Below are 20,739 nucleotides of genomic sequence, written 5' to 3' on the forward strand. Positions count from 1 at the left end.
TTCGCATTGGGCATGAAAGATGATTAGGCAACTTCAAAAGCTACGTGATAGCTACCTAGGTACCCACCATGATATACCCCAGGCAGTCCAATTTCTTCCCAAAGCTCTCTACATCATTTCCACGCTCTTCTTATGAATATTTGTATAGGCAAAGCTCAGTCGATGTACCATTTCTCTCCCTCTCATCCCGTACCATTTCTCCCCCTCTCATACTTCTCGTCCTGATGACTGAGCACATGCGTGTGTCATGACCCGTTCCTGACTCCCTTCCTCGGTGCGGCCTAATTACTCATGGCACAGGATATCTGCCTTGCTCCTTGTTAGCCTCAAGAACCCCTGGTCTGCGTCCTGTCGGGACCTGCAACGATTCATAGCTGCCGGTCATCCCCCATGGTGCGTCCGAGTATCGCTGGTATACCGATCGTTCGATATGGTTCGATGGGTTCGATATGTTTGATGTTTGATGTTTGATGTTTCCGTTAATCCAGCTCATGGACTGTTGTCGACCGCTCCGTACTGTCCATTTCATGGCGAATGTCTTCCTGGCCTGGTCCGGGCAGTTCTGGGTAAATGTCCTTTGCCTCAAGTTCTTTAGGCCTACCACCTTTCTCGCGAGAATCCAACTGTTGCACCTCTCCCACGCGTCGGGTCCGTTGGGACTTGCGCCGGTGTCGACGTAGCAGAAGCCACACAGCCGCTACAAGCACCAAGCCGCCGACTGAGGCGCCAATTCCAATGCCGACTTGGGCTCCCGTGCTGAGGCCCGATGCTGAGGAAGCCGGTGGTGGAGGAGGTCCGGTTGCGTTGTCAAGAGCAGGTCTTGCGGACGTGTCGTTGGGATCCATCGCCCTGTGAGACGAAAACCGCGCGGGTCAGTTTGTGTTTACAGTACGCAAACACAGGCAGGGGGAATAAACAAGATGATCGGTAAGGCCACTGGGAATTTCCGGCCACAACGTTGCTGATGTGATACAGTACCTACGTCTCAATAAGGTGGACGACCCCCTTAGCCCAGAGGTAGTCAGGGTCAATGATCTTGGCGGCGTTGACATAGATTGTGCCGTCACCGTCCACGGTTATCGCGACGTTCTTGCCTTGCAGAGTTTGAAACTGAGTGCCATTGGTGAGGTCGGTCGAGTATCTGACTTCTTCCAAGAAATGGTAGGCTTGGAGGTCGTAGATATCTTGTGCAGTCATGCCTTCGGTGTGGATCGTGCTGCTGTTTGGGCCGAAGCTGCATAACTCACGTCCGGTCAGTTACAGGACTACCACAAAAAAAGACACGAAACCATGGCTCAAGGTCAGAAGCGTATACTCGTACAATGTCCAATCACCTTTCTCCGCAATTATAGTATTCAAGCGTTCTGATGGCGGTGTCTGACTGAGGACTTGGACGAGGCCATGGAGTGAGGCCTCTGAAACAACATCGCCATAATCCTCGGGAATGTCCAAGACGTTGTCAATGATGTGTATGATTCCGTTGTATGTGTAATTGGCTCCGAAGTAATATATGTCCTGGACTTGAATTAGTTGAAAGGCTCTTCTGTGAAGTGGCAGGTGTTTCATGTGCACAGCGTGGATCACATTGGACCGGGTTCTATTACACGACAAGAAATATATGTCGTCTCCAGAAGACCGAGCCTCGACCCTCTGTCCGCCAGTGACATTCTCATAACTGGTGTTTGTGAGGAAAGTTGGAATGAACTTCGTTGACTCTTGGATCTCGATCATGCTATGTGTCCCCTGCAGAAGGTGATAAGTCACCAACGCTTCGGTAAAGGCGTCGGTGTCTCCACCAAAGCCCTCGGAACTGAGGTATTCAGAAACCGCGTCGTCCGAGGGAATCAAGACTTGATCAATGCAGCTCGTCAGCCTGTGGTTCACCTAAAACTTATGTATGAGCAGCACGTAGCACATAATGGAAACTGACTCGTTACGTTTCCGACGTTGGCCGTATCCCAAGCCTGAGGGTACCGAGTCAGAATCGAAGTAAATGTTTTGATGCTTGGGTAATGAGACAAGCAGGACGTCAAATTCAGCAGAGTCTCGCCTGCCCAACCAACGGCGATCATGGGCCCGAAGAGCAAGACTTTCAAACGCATCTTGCATGTGCTCCCTAGAGCAATCATGACGGCGCATCAACCGTTGTCAGTCGAAGCTGCTGCTGCTCGAGATGGGAGATTTCGTCACTCTAGGCCCTCCTGGGCATCGGACAGAATGCGACACAGGCTGTTCACTGCGTTAAAGGTCTGAAGCCGCCATGCGGTTAGATTCGAGGTGGAAAGGAGGATATAGTGGCCTGGGCAAGCTGCGATAAATCTCGTCGACGGAGGGCTTGCAAGCAGGGCGAGGTCTGCACCCTGCGAACACAAGGAAGATGCACGGAAACATGGGCAGCCATGTAGCTCGCTTAGCTTTCGGCTCACAGTTAATCCAGTGGGGGGCGACATCATGAGGCTGGATAATACGAACGCAGTCCAAGCCTCGACCCGCTCAACACGAGAAGCAGCGCGAAGCAACACCCTGTGAGGCATGACGGACAGAGCGCTAAGATCATGTTATCTTTGCCATACGAGTCGGGCCAAAGCTTGTGCATGAGCGTCGCCGAATGGATGCCATTCCTTTTTCCCCAAGCCTTTTGGAATCCTTGCCAATTCGAAATAAGCAACACGATCGCTGTTGTCCGACGGGAAGAAGTTGAGGCGTGATGGGACAAATACTGTGGCAAGGAAACTTCACACCAACGTCATATGCTCCGACGTAAATTGTTAGGGTAGCGTATTACACTATGAAATGCAAAGGCGGAGAAATGGAATCCAGACCTCGACGTCAGCTCTACCACGACTACTCCGTACATACTTGTATATATTGTACTATGGCCTCCGCTTACTTCCATACCCTATCCACGATTAATCATGCCCACCTCATGAAGTACTAACCAACCATGTTCTCATCATTCGTCCCATCGTCCCTACCGAAATTCGGCTTCGGTCGCTCAAAGACCACGCAAGCGATAACCCTCCCCTCGGTCGAGGTCCACGACATCGAAGTCTCCAGCGACAAACGGGCGCGCCGCCTCAAGCACCTCGTCAAACTCAACCATGCCACATTCTCCATCTTGTACAACAATTTACGCTTCCACAATCATACTCCTCATGTGCATACACCCTCGTCTGAGCCTATTCCTCCCTTCCTCTCACTCCCGTCTCTCTGCCCATCCAGCACCGGCCTTCCTGAACTCGAGCCACGAATCGAACCAGGTACAGAATGTAGCCATTGAGTTGAACTGACCTATTGTACAGATCCTCGGCTCGGCCTACCTCTTCGGCAGCACGGCGGACCACCTAAACGACATTTACGAAGATGTCTCGGCCCGCGACAATCTAGAGCACTGGCAGGACTCGCCGTCGGAGATCGCCCTGCACGATTACAGAGAGTTTCTCGGCCGAAAGCCCTACCAGCGCGCCTTTGTCGACTTCTTCGAGGACCAGCTCGTCCTGCAAGGCTACGACTGGAAAGCCGTGGTCGAAAAATTCCTCTTCGAGCGTGGCTCCACCAGTTCCCCCAACCGCCAGCCCATATTCAACTGTCTCACTGCCGGTCTGGGCCATCCGCTCATCCACCTGGGATACGCATATGAACTGAACTCCCGCGAAGTCGCGATGGAAGCGCTCGGGCTTGCGGCGACATGTTACAACCCGACACTGGCCAAACTTTTCGAGAACAAGCCGGTCCCGACGTACACGACGAACAACATTTTCGAGGTCTTCGCACGCGTCCAGGCCGACAAGCGTCTCGACCACGCCTTTGACGGCCCGGCCCACGACGACAAGCTCGACCACCTCTGGACAGACCCCGTGCTCAGCTCGATCCTCCTGGAGCACTGGTACGCATGGAAAATCACCGACCCGACCAAGGATTTTGCTCAGAGCCAGGAACTCGCCGTGGCATTGCACACGTCATCCGCCAGCAGCGTCGGGGGACACGGCTACGACTTCCTGCTCGTGCATCTGCTCACGACGTCGCACGCTGTGCGGATCTTGACCCCGTTCCTCGAGGGCCAGCACCATCTACCGCTCGTGCGCGAGTGGCTTCTGATCGCATTGTCCATCTACATCACGCAGAACCGGCCGGTCATCAACAAGGAATTCGTAACCCGCTACGACACGCAAGGTCGGGGCTGGGACTTTGTCACCAAAGCCGCATTGGAAGGCCCGCATCGATTCGACGCCCATTTCGTCAAGGGCTGTCGCGCCATGCTCGAGGCCGAGCGTACGTGGGGCAAAGAAGACGGTTACTGGCTGAAGGGAGCCGTCAAGTTCGCCGATGAGTTCAGTGGATGGGTGTTTGGCGAAGATGACTCGTAGTACGATGGTTCCGGCCGGAATCGTCGAGATGGTGCTGGTGGTGATGGTGGAGATGCCCTTTCCCTTTCCCTTTCCCCTTCCCAGAATGACAGAAGAACAACATCGTGGATGATGGGAATGAAATTGAATGACCTCTGGAGGAATGCGAATTGTTTTGCAAACGACTACGGATGGCTTTGAATGCCATTCAATGGGCTATTAATTACCTTATTGACAGCCACGACACACACGACGGTTGGGAAAATCCGTTTGTACCCTGCCTGGCACCATAACAAAAAGGATACCGCATTACTTACCTAAGGTAATACTCCGGTACTCCGTACATACTGTATGTTTAATCTGTACCAAAAAAGATATATCATATTGATAGTACTCCGTACCCTATCTAGGTGCTTATGATTACCGAGGTAAGTTTGAACGGTATGAACAGTGCTATCATCTCCTGAGATCGTGAAGGCCAAGCCTGAAATGAACGGACGAGAACGAATTGTACACCGGATCGTAGCTAGGTAGGTAAGGTAGACATCGTCTCAACCTGGCGTGAGACCGATGTACTTCGAAAACCAGTACCAGTGCGCCGCAGACAGGAGATGACTCGAAGCCCTTGTCGCAGAACCCACCAGCCCTACTTATCTCGACATAAAATAAACCAGGGACAACCGAACAAGACTCGGAAATCTCGAGGGCGAAGATCTGGTGATCGCATAATGCAAGTGTTGCCCCGATGACAATTTCAAGTCCAGCCCTTTGTATTGTATTGTACAAGAATCTTCCCATCTACATGCCTAGTATCTCAGCCAGCACTTACTTAGATAAGGTACCTAGGTATGCCTCCCCATCCGGTTGCTTGCACTTGCATGACATACACAAGTGACATGTGACGCCCGGTCACTGCGCAACCAGCATATTCCGAATCTTGGACCAATACTCCGGGTGAACATGTTTCTCGACCTCGTCTTTGCTCAACCACTTGTAATCTTCGATCTCGACGCCATTCTGCTTGGCGACGGACAGATCAGCCTGGCCTGCCATGATGCGCGCTTTCATGTAGAAAGTCTTCTCCCCATCAATCATGTCCCCTTCTTGCGCCAATTGTTGTTTCAGAGGTGCTTGCTCGGATGCTTTGGATTTCTGCGTCGTTGCAGCCGGCGGAGGTGTTGGTCGAGGCTGTGGGGATGCAAACTTATAGACGTAGTGGCCTACGGGGTGGTTCCCAATGAAGAAGGTGTTCATGTTGGGACCCAGGGAGCTGAAAAGGATGCGTTGTGCAGCCTGTTTTCCCTGGAATCAGTACTGTAATCCAATGATAGGGATCGTGGTTATCCAGACTTACCTCTTTTAAACCCTCAAAGCCCACGATCGTGCCGCTAGGGAACTTCCATCGCTCACTCTCACTCTGACCTTTGACTTTCTTGTTCTTGACAAGCAGATACAGCGTCCGTTGTAAGCTTCGCTCAAGACTCTGTTGGTTATTCTCGTCGTCCGCCGCCGTTCTCCTTTTTAATCCTGCAAATTTCGGATCTCCAGCGCCGGTAAATTCCTCTGCCCGTCCTTCTTCCTCGATGAGATCTTGGACAATCTTTGTTTGCAAGCCGGAGTCATCGCCCACGAGCGCTTCGTCGTTCCACGACTCCGGAGTGTATGCGTTGTATTTTCCAATATCTCGTGTCGCAGCACCACCTCGCCGCTGACGGTGCGCTCGCCAGTGTTCAAAGGCCGGCGTGCCACGCTTGTAATAGAAATACTGGGTAAACGGCAGGACCAATCGTTCGTTCAGCCGTCTTTGATAGAGATAGTATGCCGTCTCGAACGGGTGAGGATCGGCTGTGATGAGTGGTGGCCGGGATACGACGACGCCGGCTTTTACAGTGTATATAGGTTGAGGAGCAGAAGAGGCTTCAGGGCCGTCGGGCGATAGCTGTGTAATGGGAGGTGCTTCGACTGTAGCTTTGGCTGTGGCAGTCGATGCATGTCTTCGTTGAGAAAGAGCTTGTCGACAAGAGCGGCAGACGTGATTGTTGCTGGTGGAAAATCCTGATCGTGTGAGCACGGTTCTAGCGAAATTGGGAGGATGAGCTTTACCCAAAGCATCGGCAATGCGGTTTGCGCCTCTGGAGCGAGGAGACATTGTCAATAACGTGTTCTGGTCAAGCGAGTGATGCGCAGGATGCTTTGCAGTCTCCTTCAATGCTCGAGGTCCAAAAAGTTCAGGATCATCCACAGAGCATCTGCGCGTAGATCAGAAAGGGAAACTCGGCCGATGGTTTAATTTTCCGCCCATAATTTTCAACCAACATGAATCATTTCACTTGGCTTCATTTCACGAACATCAATCAACGATGCTACTGGCAGCAACAGACCAAGAAATCATGCCACAGTAAGAGAACTGCTATCATCCGCCTGTCTAGAAACCTGCCTCATCCATCCCTCTCCATCACAAGGCACCAGTCCTTATCATCAAACGCTTTATCTCCATAGCTCTTTGATCATCATACGGTGCATAGAAGAAGTTTCCAGGGAATCTTTTTCGCTAGCAGGACCAACACTCACTACATGACGGTACTGTTAGATAGTCATTCCCTACAAATGGAGATACACACCACAATCTCACGGGTAGATCGTGTAATATGGCGCTAGGGTGCGATTCGACGGCAAACAGCACCGAGGACAGCTGATGTGGCAGAGTGGCCTCATGTTCAATGTGCAGCTTCGAAAAGTTCTGATTCTGTCTGCCACTCAATGACATTTGTCTCTGCAGCGTTTGCTTCCTGCGAATTCACCCACAGGGCCCCACGGAGTTTCGGTAGGAGGAAGTTTTGAGGAACGTGGGTTGAAGCTGTCGTCGCGTCAGGCGTCGCCGAGACATCTGGCAATCCTTGGCTGAAGAACTGTTTCTGGGCTGTTGGCGATCTGCTCGATCTTGGCTCGACGGGCAGTATATGCTCTTCACTCATCAGTCCGGATCTCTCTATCCCTGCTCGTCGGATGGAAGACACTGTTGTGTGTGGTATGCGAACAGAGCAAATAGAGTTGCACCGGATATGGGCCCAACCAAGACAACAAACAACGAAGGAACCGCATATACAAGAAAGGCGATAAGCCGTTTATATCGATATAGAAGGGCGGTAAGTCGGTATCTGGTGGGCTTTTCTGTCTCGAACCTGTCAAGCTTCACTGTGAGGCGGCAACGATATATAGACTATACTTCCAACCACTGGGAATAAGAATATGTAGAAGCATTGTATCGATTGAATTGATGATTGAGAGGGAACACCTCTTAACCTGACAGATGTCCAGATACAACTACCTAGGTACTCATAGAAACAAACATCTGTCAATTTTCCGTTTGTTCAAACAACATCAATAAACACGATCAAAGAATGCTTCGACCCCTCTTTCAAGTCAACCCCAATGAACTGCAAGACAAGGAAGTAGACAAGTGCAATCCTCAAACTTACTACTTCACCTTTGCTTTCCCTCCTATATTGGCACCATCAATGGGCACATGACGCTCGCCCCGCCGTCGACTACCATGTTAGCGCCTGTAATGTAGCTACTGAACCCAGATGCCAGAAAACCTGCAACTCTCGCAACCTCAGCTGGTCGTCCTGCTCTCTCCAACCCGATGTTCTGTTTCTGGGCAGAAGGACTCTGTAAGGCTGCAGGCGGGAGCTGTGTAGTGTTGATCATGCCTTTGGTATCGAAGCCATCCAGACTGACCCCGACGTCAATTTGTCCGGGACTAATGGCATTGACACGCACCCCTGTCCCCTTGAGCACTGCAACACCGGCGCGTACCACACCCAACGCGGCATGAGAGCTCATTGTGTAGCACGGTCCCCAACAACCACCATATGTACTTGCTGTGCTTGTGACCACAATGATACTGCCATAGCACTGATCTTTGGGTGCGGCGTTCGGGTAAGTCCCTTTCGGAGAGGTCTTTTGCATTGCGTGCGGGGCGTACTTCAGGGCAAAAAAGGGAGCAAGGCTGTTGGCTTCGAAGCACTTTTGGAGGTCGGCGGGAGTGGTAAGATCGATTGAAGGAGGACCCAGCAGGCCCGATGAGCAAACCCAGACGTCAAGTCTTCCCCATGCATTGAGCGCCTCATCAATCAAAGTCAGAGTATCTTGTTCCGAGGAGATTGAGTAGGGATAGTCGATGATCTTCGTGTTTGGGTAGAGTTTGAGGAGGGAGCTCTGCAGCCCAGAGGGTTGATCTGTTGTCGTGCAGGCGTAGATGCACGCTGCGCCGTGTGCTGTTCAATAATCAGACTCTCGCAATGTTCCAACATGTCCATATTGGCCCTACCTGCTAACTCGGTCACGATCGCTGACCCCACTGGCATATTTGCGCCCGTGACCACGCACACAAATCCGTAGAGCTTGCCATCCGCCCTGTAGGGGGAGAAGTGGTCGGACTCGTCCTGTATCGTCATTGGGTCAGGCATCGTGCAGCTCAGAAGCACAAAAAAGACAGGAGCTTTATAAGAAGTGCCGATGAGCTCTATATCCCGAACAAGCTGAAGTTAGCAGAGTCTGGAACTGAAGACAGAATTGTGAGGTTTCTCCATGGAAGGATTCTCAAGGCATAACGGGGAGCTGCAGCCTTTCTGCGCGGCTCTAGCAAAGGCCTGTAGCCGACTGAGATCGACTGCGGTTTGGCCAATCATTGATAACGATTGATCGCAGTTTTACGAGCTACGAGCATCGTTGTAGGACTTTCAGATAGAAGAGTGATGTCAAGTCTGTTTCTCCGCGCAGTTGAAGAAGACCAAAGCGAAGAGGGCGAGACTCGATTCGCTTAGCCAAGCTGATAAGACTTGGATATCGCTGCTTTCTGATTGGCTGCTCCCGACATACATTGACATGGACTGTACGGAATATGTCCCAAGTCACATCGCCTGGCCATGTTCTTTCCACCTATTTCAGGACCTTCGGGAATACACTGACTCGATGGCAATGGCCGTTCTCACACCAACAGGCACAGTCTGGAGAACCTCGGCATTTAGATGTCTCAGGCGAGGCAGTACAACAAAAGGACATTATCAGGCTGAGGGTCACCTCCATGAGAATGTCCTCGGATTGGAGACTGCAACATCCCATAGTATTTTGTCTGTGCTTCTTATCTCCAACGCAAGCAGAGCAAGTATGCACACCCTCACATCAATGGCGTGTACTATTACCGGCGTCCTGTCGAAACAGGCCACCGGATGTCATACCTTTTCTCAGTCCATGATTCAGCCTGCACCACTGGAGGGACATCAACAGACAATAGAGTACTCCGCAGCTCTCGCGCCTTTCATCTTCAATCTTCAGTCCACTATGCCAGTACAATGGCCACAAAACTCCCGCTTCCACAAGAATCAGTGTTGATACCTCTCGGAATACACAGCCACAGGCCTTGTCACAAAGCGATTACTTCGTCGTCGCGCCTCGTCCGGCGTCGTAGACCCTCCATATCCACTTTCGCTCTCCCCACGTGCGACTGCACTTTCAGTCCTTCCCGAACCAGCACGCATCTTGGCCTCCAGCAACGCCAGGGCATGATCACCCGCGGCTCGGGCCAGCTCGGCCTCCTTCAGTAATCCCTTTCTTGTAATTTCCCGCTCCTCCTCGGGCAGGACGAACCGATGAATGGTCCGGTGATCCATAACGCGTTCTTCCTCGTCGCCTCCGCCTTCAACCCAAGTGCCCTTTCCGCAGCGTCCTTTACGCCTGTACGCGCTGTACTCGGCTGCATCTCTCTTGTTGCGGCCAGAGCGCTCGAGAAGCCTGCGGGGATCAGGGTCTGTCTTGGGCCATGGAAATCCATAGAGCATGCTGTGTCGTTCGCAGCGCGGACACTCGCGTCGAGTCTGATAGCCATTGGGCTGGATAAAGAAGCCCCCGCATTTCAGATTGTGACACTGCACCCATCGATCATGGGGCTGTGCTAGTAATTTTCGGGTCAGAATGTAATCGCCCGCGATGCGGATGGTGCCCGTCACAGGGTGGACTGTCAATGTGGTCACGGTTGTCGAGTTGTTACCCGGTTCTATTGAAGGCAACACAGTTGTTTCGCCTCCTTGGCCGCTTGGTTCTTCGGGTAAGTGGACGTCCTTCGTGACTGTCGTGGTGGTCATGGTCGACACAACGTGCGGCATCGGCACCTCATTAGGGATGGGCAAAGCAGCTCCATCAGTCTTCCGTTCATCCACAGCAGGCGGGTTCTCGCGAGGCCTGAGAGAGCTTTGACAGGCTGAAGCCACAACGATAGTATCCTCATCGGCTTCGACTTTTGTTGTTTCCACCGATTCGACCTTTATCGAAACAGCAGTATCCGCAACTGAAGGAGGAGGAATCGGGTGAGTCGACGGAGCTGGATCGGACGCTGATCCATGGCTTGAGGGTGAGGTAGGTGCGGGCGATATGGGTGCACGTGCAGAAAGTTTCCCCAGCAGTCTTGCGGTCATCTTGCTTTCGCGCGGCCCCTTTCGAGCTTTTGCATTCGTCGGAGAAGTGCAGGGTCGAACGGGTTTCTGTGATTCCGGATCCGGTGGATCAAATACCAGGACAGTGCTGGTCGATTCAACGAGTTCTCGCTCTTGTGGTCTCGAGGGGCTGTGAGGTGGTGAAAGTGTTGGCTCCTCTCCTGGTATTGATATCGCCCGGCTCTCAACAGCATCTTGGGTCTTCGCAGCATCGCTTTCCAGGCCCGAATCGGATAATGCACTTCCTGGAGGCGTCCAAGAGTGTTGCAATTTCGAAGGTGATTGTGTAGGTTTCAGGTGTTTTGAGGGGGGCGGCGCAGAAGAGGATTGCGAGAACAAGTCTGAATCTCGTTTTCGTTTGAGACCTCGAGCCTGAGGCGTTGCCAGAGATTCTGGGGCTGGAGTCGAAGCATGGCTGTCAGATCCCAGAATTGCCGTCTTTGAAGTCCATCCATTACGCTCCAGTGCTTCGCAAGTGTGGCAGAGACAATCAATATTGCCAGGACCGAAGTAGTCATCGCCATATGATACAGTGATCTCGTCTCCAACGTCGATGTTCTTCACAGCCACAACCTCCATGCCGTCTTCACCTCTTGTCACAAGACGTCCGTTTGCATCACAATCATGATTGGCAAAACGAGCGGGACCTAAGAAGATGGATGAATTCTTCTTGCGCGCAGAAACAACAATGCTAAAATTACGATTAGTCATGTCCAAGTCAGTGGACTCCTCGGCCGTGAGAGGCACAAGGGTGCCGGTAAGATATTTGACAACATCGCCCTGTCTAATTCGTCGTCGGGCTGTCACAGCCGCCTCATAGGTGGTGATAGTGTAGCGATTGGTGGTTGATACTTCCCAAGGACAGTCGGTCTGGTACATAGCAATGTACTTTCGAAGGTGGGAAAGGAAATGGTCTTGTTCGGACTTTGTGCGCAGACTCTTCCTGTACCTCCTAAGTCCAGGAAGAGCCAGGAACGCCTTTTCAGCAGCCACAAGATCCTTATCCACAATGACTTTGTGCAGCAAAATTCGAGGGACTTCGTCTTCCTTGATTCCACGGATGGGAAAGTGCTTCGTCCGGTTCTTCCGTATCCTCGCCTTGTAGTATGCCTATGAGTGTCAATTGTTTATCATTCTGTGTTCCGGCTCTTGTCTCACATTATCTATTAATGCGTCTGAGCAGACGTCGTCGTGAGCCGCCAATTCAGCCAGAGACAGCCTTTGAGTCTTCTCAGACTCTTGGGGTCGACATCGACCCATGGTCGCGTGCGTTATTCGCGTCGCGAAGCGCCAATACAGTGATTAATCGACTTTTGTGTGAACCATGAATAGGATATGATGAATTTGAAGCAAGGGTAAGCCGAGTGCGCGGTCTTGCGGGCTAAGACTGGGGGCGGGTGGAAAGATGTCAATAATGAGCGAAGTGGCTGATCGAGGGCCGCAACCAGAACGCGGTCTGGGTTCAGGCCAGCCTGAGGGAGGTAGGAGCAGGGGTGTAGTGAATGGAATGCGACATGGTGGTCGCGGAGGTCGAGTCTTTGAAGGGGTATGTCGTCAACTCGACTGAAGGAAAGACTCAGGGTTCTTCCCTCGTTTTTCAGAGGAAGAAGGGCAAGAAAAGGGAGAATTGAAAGTGGGTGAGCGAGACAGAGCGAGACAGCGCGAGACGGGCTGAATGGCATAAATGGCAGCGGCTCGGTGTTGTCACTAGTAACGAAGTCAATTAATGGGAGGTGTCGAATTCGGCCAATCGCTTGCAGTCCACTCGACACTTTTATGCACGCCATCGCAGGCATTTCATTTTCTACCGCTGTGCTCCTACGAACGAGCATCCTTCCTGCGTGCCCTATTGATTCACGACTATGCTGCCACGATGATACAATTAAAGGCGAGTACCCGCACAAGTTTAACGGATGGGCTTTTCTGACAGCTTCAGACGCTCCTCAATTGCATCGACAATTCCGGAGCAGCCATCGTAGAATGCGTTGCGGTCATGAGAAAAAAGACCCAACATGCGAGAATAGGTAGGCTGTGAGCGGCAATAATCGCGCCTTACACCTACTGACACTTGTTCTTCTACAGGCGACCGGATCATTGTCGTCGTTCAAAAGCAGAGATCCTTCGGCCCCGAAACACCCGGCGGATCGAGTGTCGGTATTGCCAACAAAGTGCGACGAGGTGATATACGGCATGCGGTGGTAGTCCGAGCCAGAAAGGAGGGACTGAGAAAAGATGGCAGCTTGATTAGATTTGACGACAATGCCTGCGTCCTCATCAACAGAAATGGAGATCCCATCGGCACACGATTATCGAGCATGGTGGGAGCGGAATTGCGAGACAAGAAGTGGTCAAAGATCCTGTCACTGGCCCCAATGCACATATAAGGACGAGGGACACAGGTTGGATTATCGCATGTACAAAGATCAATCGAAGAGCTGTCAAGATACCCTGTATAGTGACGAAAAAAATTGTATGAACATGACAAATCATTTGCGTATCAAACCTATCGACTCTGCCATCGACAGTTGTTTCTCCTGAACTCCTGTGCACTCGATATGCTCCACGCCGGGTATTCCTCATAAGTTCGTCCTGGAGCCTTCGATGCAAGCGCCAGGTAATGCATACTTTGATAGTAGCTTCGGACTCCATCAACGCCATGCTCAAACGACTGTGTAGACATGATTGCAAGCAGTGCACACATAGTAAAGTTTCTGACACAGCAATCAGTTTTTCATCTTCTTGTCCCCCAACATTGACTTACCATTCCTGTTTCAGCCCCTCGCTGTTGGGACTGAAAATATACCGCATCCGTTTCCCGACACTTTGGACACCTCTGGCTGGTCCTGGGAAGCTAAACATGGAGCCACCTGTCAGCCTGGGTCTTGAGATGACATGATAGGCTCAAAGTGACGAAGGACTCAGTGAAGACATCGAAATCTCAGAGCTATCCGAGTCCTCCATGACTTCGCTACCACATTCCTTGCATCTGAGCTGCTCTCCGCAGAGAGTACACAAGCACGGGAGTAGCAACTCGGAAGGAGCAGAACCCACAGTAGGATCATTTGCAACATCTGTAGTCACTCCAGCTGTTTCTTGCACAGTAGCACCCAGTTGTTGTCGGTATGTGCATGCCGAGTCGTGAGTAGTTGTGGCATGGCAAGCCTTGCAGATGTACAGTAGCGTCGACGTGTTTCTGTCTTCCTTGGGGTAGAGGAGATTGGAACTGCGCGAGACATCTGTTAGTGACACGAACATACCTAGGCCAAGGGGCGCGGATGACTGACCATTCTTGACAAAATCTGTACGAGACTTCGCCGCGCTTAGTTTCGCCGTCACTGGGCGCAGGGGAAGCTGCGGCAGACATAGTTTTGGCCGCAGAGAAATGTGCTTGAGGTGTTGAACAATGTTCAAGTTGTGAGGCGAGGCAGGATTTCTAAGATGGTCTTGTTCCGAAGCCTGTTCTGAGTGTGCTGGTACCAGGTGAAGAGGATAGCTTTGTTGGGTGTCAAGGGGGCGAATGCGTGGAGTTGATAAGTGTCGATATTAGAGTCAACTTGTTGAATGTCTGGACAGTGTGTTGACAGAGTTGACCGCTGGAATAAAATATTATGTTTAGAGTGAAGATCGGATGAGGACCTGCAGGATGAATCGATGCTTGCGCCGTCCACGGTGAATTTTCGCCCCGCAGTCCCGGGCTAGCAGTCTAACTAATTAGGCGAGTTCAAGTGCCTGAGGTGCGACGCCGCCTTGGGATTTTGTGCCTGGCCAGCCCCGGATTACTTATAACCTCTTCACCACCACCCCCCGAGTCTCGTACCGTACCTACCAAGGTCAATGTGACCACTCACCAACCTAGCATTTGCACTTGGGATTGGGTATCGACGAGCACCACAAAGTGATAGTCTTGGAATCAATTGTTCATTCGCTGCTTCGGTCCTCTACCGCCATCACACCGCATCACGTTCAGCCTTACCTCGTGGTCAACGATCTGCTGACAATAAACAAACTCACGGCCCCACCTGGTTGCGCCTTTTGTGGCCTTTTCAGGCACCGCATCCTGCATCCTCAACGATTGGCATTGTTTCTACACGGACACATCCAAAGGACAACATCCCGACTGAACATTCACACTGAACTTGAGATCCACACTTTACAGCAATGGTAACTCACTCCCACCATTTTAACGATTGAGACTGACAATGCGGACCATAGACTGACACTGGCTTGCCCCCAGACTGGGAGGTCCGCCATTCCAACTCCAAGAACCTCCCCTACTACTTCAATCAGAAGACTCACGAGTCAAGATGGGAACCTCCTGAGGGCGCCGACACCGAAATTCTCAAGGGCTACATGGCTCAACATCACAGCTCTGCCAACACCCGCATCGATGGTGCTGCAGCTGAGGGTAAAATCCGGGCTGCACATCTGCTGGTCAAGCACAAAGACAGCCGTCGACCTTCATCCTGGCGGGAGACCAACATCACACGATCCAAAGAGGAAGCCATCGAGATGTTGAAGGGATACGAGGATCAAATCCGCTCTGGTCAGAAGTCTCTCGGTGATCTTGCCGTGTCCGAGTCGGACTGCAGCAGTGCGCGGAAGCGAGGAGATCTAGGGTTCTTCGGAAAAGGCCAGATGCAGAAGGAATTTGAAGACGCTGCCTTTGCTCTGCAACCGGGAGAAATGAGCGGCATCGTCGAGACGGCGTCCGGGGTACATCTGATCCAACGGTAAGCCAACGCCTGCACTCTGCCGTTATGGCTAGCATCTGACAGGATCGAAGAATTCAGTGAATCGGGGGAGTCCTGGCAAAGACGGCACTATGACCACCGGTGTTGGTGCCTGGCCTAGTGTCTCTCACATGCTCGGAATGGATGTCCGCGATTTGTTCATCATTTTGATGCGGCAGTTCTCGCTCTCGCTATATCTCTCGCCGTGGCAACAGTGATGGAAGTATAGCCTTACGTCAAGTGGATGGGATCGAGTTTGTACAATTGCATCGGCCACCTCGTCCGCAAGAAAAAGGACCCCAAATCCAAACAGCTGGCGTCACTGCTCCTGGTTGAAAACGCAGCAGATCGGATGATTTCCCGATGACTTTCCCCCTTTCACGAGCTACTTGAGAACTAATCACCTAATGAGTGCTAATGTTAGTTGTGCGGCATTCTCCATCAAATGCTTAGGGTGGACCTGGTGAGGCATGACACGGAGAGTCGTTCCAGGAATTGTGATTCGAGCAGTGGGCTGATCATGAAAGACTGCCCAGGTGGCCATGAGGCTCCCACCCCAAGCACCAACCACCAACCACATGTGTATCGTACTCATACGTCACGAAACCGCACACGGTCTCCAGCCAATACATGATTTTGGCGTGATCCCATCCAGTTTCCACACAGGAGAACCACTTTTTAACCGTGTCTCTTCCCGGGCCAATCAGAAATACTTGGGGAATGCCCTCCATCAGACCCTCTCGATTCCCTCGATATAACCATCCTCTTCCCCCAACTGATGTGACTGTCTGTGCTTCATCTCTGCAGGTCTACCTTTACCTTCTCAAACCTCCTGTCCCACATACTCTTGGTCTTTTCCGTTGTATTTATACCTTCAATTCGCCCTTGTTTAAATATTCAAATCAAAAGCTGTTCCTTCAACAGTCTATACGCACGCAAAATGTACACTTCTTCGACCATGTCTTCACCATCACGACGTGCACCTTTGAGAAGGACCAGCTCTCCAGACGCCCTATTCCTAGCACCACCACACTCTCACGACCCCAGTCATGTTTCCCATGTGGCTGCTTTGCCCTCCTCTATGCTCTTACAACTCCCAGAGGCTGTGCAGGAACAACTGTGGACCTTGCAGGAATCGACCTCCATTGTATACGCTTCTTACATCAGACTACAAGAGCTACTAGACGAGCGCTTCGACCGCCTCGTGGAGTTGCCCTTTGGAAGGAAAACAGGCACCGTCAGCTGTAAGCGTGCCAGATGAGCAGGTGTTCATGCAACCCGCTAACCGAGGCCAGACTCTGAAGGTGCATTTTTCAACTATGTCAACCATCTTGCTGCAGAACGTCGATATTTGCTCGAGGATGCTCACCCTGACTGGAAGCACAAAGCATCGCGAGCGGGGTTACAGCAATACGGAGATCTTTTGCTGACATTCCGCGGCAAAGAGATGACGGTAGCCGAATGGTTTTCTCAGCTTCAAACGGCCGAGGCGTTCTGGACCCATGCAGCCAAGGAAACGGAGCTTCCCGACTTTGAGTCAACCATTCTCGAATATCAATCTCAGACCACAACTCCCAGCAGCGAATGCTCAGATGAGGCCGAGGATTTAAGCGGGGCAGCGGTTCCAGCCGGAAGAGAAGTCGTCGACTCGGAACGGCTTGGACTTGGGATCTCCAAAGCATTGGGGGAGATATGATATAGGATCACTGGTGGTCTGACGTATCAAAACCCAAGACGAGGCTTCACATGTTCGACTTTTGTGACACAACGACTTTATCGTTGTGCCCAGGAACGTACTCCATGATAGTGCGAAGCACCCAATAACGCGACACATGACGGATATGCTTGGGCAGGGGTTTTAATGAATCTAATGATATTTCATCCATCCAGATAACGAGCTGCATAAGGTTATCGATCAACAGGAGCGCGCAGAGACGATCATGCAGCACGCAGATTTTACTTTTTTCTTAACAGGAGGAGATACATCTCCTTTGGTGTTGAAGCGTTGGAGCGTGGTCATGCTGTACTACACGTGGATTACATTGTTGGTAGCTTTTTTGGGGCAGGGGCCGGATTCAGTATGTCGTGTAACAGAAGATTCCAGACCTCAGTGTACGCGTACATCGTGTGTACTCGCACATGGATGAATTTGAGCGATTTTGTTTTTGGCAGTTACGATACGAACTGTGATGGGGCCAACGCTTAAGCAGGGAAATGATCGGATGATGGTGAGTACCGCGTGTACACAGTACTACGGAGAACGGAGTATGTACATCCTGGTGATCCCGACTCCCTTGGAGACTTCGTAATATTCAGGAACAAAGCGTGCAAAGCCTGACCACCTTGGCTGCATACGAATATCATGCTCTGCTCGAACCCTTAGCGTCGAAATAAGCTGAGCTTATACCAACAATTTCTGCTCTTCTTCTTGGTGGGTACGTACTCTGACTGGCACGGTGATCCGGAAGTAAAGTGATAGTCAACCTACGTTAGTGAGCCTCATCCACTGATGGTTCATGCACGAACCCACGATCAACAATAAGCGAGCCTAGTGCGTGTCTTGAGTCGGGAAAAGCTGCTGCCTGGGGCATTTCTCTCGTCTAATGCATGCATCTTCAAGTCCACACCTTTCCAGGACGGCTCTTGCAGTCAGACGCCTTGGTCTAGATCTTTCGAATCTACTCTGCAAAAATCACTTTTCCTGGGTCTCTCACTCCGACACATACTACTTGAATTCAGTCCAGAGGTATCGCTGGTGTACTTTCGAGGCAGGTCATCGCAGCCAGTCGAGATCAACGCATCTGAAAAGTGCCACCCGAAAGCTCAACCACGCACTCCACGTCAAGCAAGTATCCTTCCAACAAATCGTCATAGCGGCCGGTCATAGCAGAGAGCTTGGGCCACTGGACTGTTGGAGAGTTCGACGACTCTGTTACTCCGTACTTGGTAGGCACGCTGGGCTGACCGTTGGCTTACGGTGATACTCGTATGCCCCCTCTTTTCAACCCCGGATGGCAGGGCGGCTATCTCGTCCGAGCGCTAACTCTGATCGCCTTGTGGCAAGGCCCATTATTTCCACGCCATTCCGCAGCAGTCTCTCATTCGCCGTCCTTGTGACGACATGCAGAAGGAGTGCGCCGATGTTGAGAGGGCTGGGCAGTGGGCACTTAGGTGCTGGGCGTAAGTATTCTCCCGCAAAGGCCACTGTACGCAGCACCCAAGTATCTGTGCCCACTTTGTCTGTGCACGTCACAGACAATAAAATGATCGATCATCGGTACTATGAGCGATCACGACGAAGCTCGAGTTTCAAGCTGCACCTCTCTTTATTCGGCTCCTCTGTGGGTGAGACACCTTGAGGCCTCGTCCTCCAGTTTCGCAGCAACTGCACAGCCGGGAAAGTTCTACCTGCCGAGACAGCCGTTTTTCTCCGCTTGATGGATTACAGGTTACAGTAGTCATGGACAAACTTTTGGCAAAGAAAAACCCTCTTCTCCTGCCCCGCAACGTCAGTAGGTGAGGTCTTACTACTTGGGGTCTTTTTAGCTCTAAGACCTGCTGTGCTGTTGCACCAACCTCCTGGTTCAAGGTTCTTTGCCTCACGACATTCTCGGAAAAGGATCCGGGCTGAATTATGGGGGAGGGGGGCTGATCTAAGACACCACATCTGGCGTTCACAATAATTAGGTTGCCATCGGTTCTGGGACGTTCGCTGAAACTCAAAGCTGCCCTCCACTCTCCTACAAGGATCACCATCCTTCGATCAAGCCTCTGCTCTTGTTCATGTTTTGCCCCTTGGAATATCCTCTTCAAACTTTCTGAAGCACCGCAGCATCTATACCAGCTAACGCGTTCAGCACATTCCGCCAGACCTTTAAGCGAACCAATTAATCGACCAACAGCAGCGTTGGGGGTGTTGTGGCAGCTGTTCGATAACATCGCACCTTCATCGTAAGCGTACAATGGTCACGAGCGCACACGAGCGACCAATCGGCTGTTTACAGAAGTTCATGACTTTGCGAACATCCCCGACTATGTGAATGATTGGACGTTGGTGCCCAAGAATTCCAGTCCATGCATGCCGCTTCGAAATAGGCAATATGGCTAAATTGTCAAGGGGTCGTCGTCGATATCAAATTCTTCCATGGGTTCAACAACAGGCTTATCCTCACCTTGCTTTCTTGCCTAGGTGTCTGCCTAGGAATCCAATGAAAGAGACTACATCTGGCCCATGGCATTAATTCCAGTGGGATTCCGTGCGACATATCCGCTGTTGGTTCAGTGTGCCATTGTTGTCCTATCGGCAATACTGTGTACACGATTAACGTCGCAACAGTCTCACTTCGGCGAGTAAAAAGTCCGAGTCGACGCTGCAACCACAAGATGTGATAACGTCTCTCCAGTGAGTCCTGGCCTGAATCGTCTTCCGCCCAACAACAGCATACACCATACCATGACTCGGTGTGCAGTCGCCTCTTTCTGGAAGCATACCACAAGCTTGGCCCACCTTTATGTAGGACAAGAGCAAGACCAAGTTCTTTGCGCATTCTGACCTGCCGGCAAAAATGTGTTCTTGACCCCCCAGAGGTAGACGTGGCCGCGCACATGGCCTGCTGCAGGTGAAGCCATTGGCCGCTCGGCTCGACTTTCATGTGCGGCTTGCCACGGAATCATGTGGAGTCTAGCTACCCCTACCGTTAAGGTGAGGCGGCGACTGATTTCACAGTATATATTAACGATGTAGTACAGCATGAACTGGTGAGCGTTGCTGGCGTTGCTGCCTGAAGTGTGGATGTCACGCTCACTATGGCCTCACGGAAATAGCTCTCCGGTCCAGGGTGGTACGGTTTGCTATCTCCTTGTCTATCGGGCCAACAGATCAGTGTAATTCAATACACAGCATTTCAAGACCATGCCACGGGCAATAGGACATCTTTGCGCCCTTTTCTAGGAGGAAGATGATTGCAACCAGGTTAACCTGGGACTGACAAACGGATTGGTCGACTCGAGCTTGTGTTTTGTTCACTGACTGGTCATCTCAGTCGGACTAGTTGGTTATGAGGCCCAATCTCAGAGCCGTGGTGGGATCGACGAATTGACAAATCCAAAACCGACGCAGCTCCCTTGAGGACAGGGTCAGCGGGTGAGACCAACCACACGGACTGGTAA

The 20,739-nt window shown here is 51.6% G+C and overlaps 9 protein-coding genes across 9 annotated transcripts; 4 read left to right on the forward strand and 5 right to left on the reverse strand.

The window, feature by feature from the left end:
• Positions 1-91: 91 nt before the first annotated feature.
• PV05_04012 (uncharacterized protein) lies at positions 92-2,102 on the reverse strand (the record flags this gene model as incomplete). Its single annotated transcript, XM_013464700.1, has 4 exons — positions 92-849; positions 983-1,234; positions 1,322-1,884; positions 1,938-2,102. 4 exons carry the CDS (start codon positions 2,100-2,102, stop codon positions 480-482), a joined length of 1,350 nt encoding a protein of 449 aa, XP_013320154.1. The 3' UTR covers positions 92-479.
• Positions 2,103-2,858: 756 nt separating this feature from the next.
• On the forward strand, positions 2,859-4,721 carry PV05_04013 (uncharacterized protein). Its single transcript, XM_013464701.1, has 2 exons — positions 2,859-3,157; positions 3,303-4,721. The coding sequence occupies exons 1-2, from the start codon at positions 2,945-2,947 to the stop codon at positions 4,365-4,367; spliced, it is 1,278 nt and encodes a 425-aa protein (XP_013320155.1). The 5' UTR covers positions 2,859-2,944; the 3' UTR covers positions 4,368-4,721.
• A 179-nt stretch (positions 4,722-4,900) lies between these two features.
• PV05_04014 (uncharacterized protein) lies at positions 4,901-6,550 on the reverse strand. Its single transcript, XM_013464702.1, has 3 exons — positions 6,450-6,550; positions 5,701-6,401; positions 4,901-5,639 (listed from the first exon to the last, which is right to left on the reverse strand). The coding sequence occupies exons 1-3, from the start codon at positions 6,493-6,495 to the stop codon at positions 5,256-5,258; spliced, it is 1,131 nt and encodes a 376-aa protein (XP_013320156.1). The 5' UTR covers positions 6,496-6,550; the 3' UTR covers positions 4,901-5,255.
• A 1,091-nt stretch (positions 6,551-7,641) lies between these two features.
• Positions 7,642-9,118, reverse strand: PV05_04015 (uncharacterized protein). The gene is made up of 2 exons (XM_013464703.1): positions 8,680-9,118; positions 7,642-8,626 (listed from the first exon to the last, which is right to left on the reverse strand). The coding sequence occupies exons 1-2, from the start codon at positions 8,816-8,818 to the stop codon at positions 7,848-7,850; spliced, it is 918 nt and encodes a 305-aa protein (XP_013320157.1). The 5' UTR covers positions 8,819-9,118; the 3' UTR covers positions 7,642-7,847.
• Positions 9,119-9,190: 72 nt separating this feature from the next.
• On the reverse strand, positions 9,191-12,479 carry PV05_04016 (uncharacterized protein). Its single transcript, XM_013464704.1, has 2 exons — positions 11,999-12,479; positions 9,191-11,950 (listed from the first exon to the last, which is right to left on the reverse strand). Exons 1-2 carry the CDS (start codon positions 12,098-12,100, stop codon positions 9,734-9,736), a joined length of 2,319 nt encoding a protein of 772 aa, XP_013320158.1. The 5' UTR covers positions 12,101-12,479; the 3' UTR covers positions 9,191-9,733.
• A 157-nt stretch (positions 12,480-12,636) lies between these two features.
• PV05_04017 (ribosomal protein L14) lies at positions 12,637-13,329 on the forward strand. The gene is made up of 3 exons (XM_013464705.1): positions 12,637-12,728; positions 12,777-12,864; positions 12,923-13,329. Exons 1-3 carry the CDS (start codon positions 12,714-12,716, stop codon positions 13,222-13,224), a joined length of 405 nt encoding a protein of 134 aa, XP_013320159.1. The 5' UTR covers positions 12,637-12,713; the 3' UTR covers positions 13,225-13,329.
• On the reverse strand, positions 13,243-14,574 carry PV05_04018 (uncharacterized protein). Its single transcript, XM_013464706.1, has 4 exons — positions 14,125-14,574; positions 13,892-14,063; positions 13,602-13,691; positions 13,243-13,551 (listed from the first exon to the last, which is right to left on the reverse strand). Exons 1-4 carry the CDS (start codon positions 14,202-14,204, stop codon positions 13,501-13,503), a joined length of 393 nt encoding a protein of 130 aa, XP_013320160.1. The 5' UTR covers positions 14,205-14,574; the 3' UTR covers positions 13,243-13,500.
• Positions 14,575-14,645: 71 nt separating this feature from the next.
• PV05_04019 (uncharacterized protein) lies at positions 14,646-16,304 on the forward strand. The gene is made up of 3 exons (XM_013464707.1): positions 14,646-15,001; positions 15,053-15,570; positions 15,624-16,304. Exons 1-3 carry the CDS (start codon positions 14,999-15,001, stop codon positions 15,631-15,633), a joined length of 531 nt encoding a protein of 176 aa, XP_013320161.1. The 5' UTR covers positions 14,646-14,998; the 3' UTR covers positions 15,634-16,304.
• A 28-nt stretch (positions 16,305-16,332) lies between these two features.
• On the forward strand, positions 16,333-17,993 carry PV05_04020 (uncharacterized protein). Its single transcript, XM_013464708.1, has 2 exons — positions 16,333-16,814; positions 16,866-17,993. The coding sequence occupies exons 1-2, from the start codon at positions 16,511-16,513 to the stop codon at positions 17,264-17,266; spliced, it is 705 nt and encodes a 234-aa protein (XP_013320162.1). The 5' UTR covers positions 16,333-16,510; the 3' UTR covers positions 17,267-17,993.
• Positions 17,994-20,739: the final 2,746 nt, after the last annotated feature.

The sequence above is a fragment of the Exophiala xenobiotica genome, assembly GCF_000835505.1.
Source record: "Exophiala xenobiotica strain CBS 118157 unplaced genomic scaffold supercont1.2, whole genome shotgun sequence".
NCBI lineage: Eukaryota > Fungi > Ascomycota > Eurotiomycetes > Chaetothyriales > Herpotrichiellaceae > Exophiala > Exophiala xenobiotica.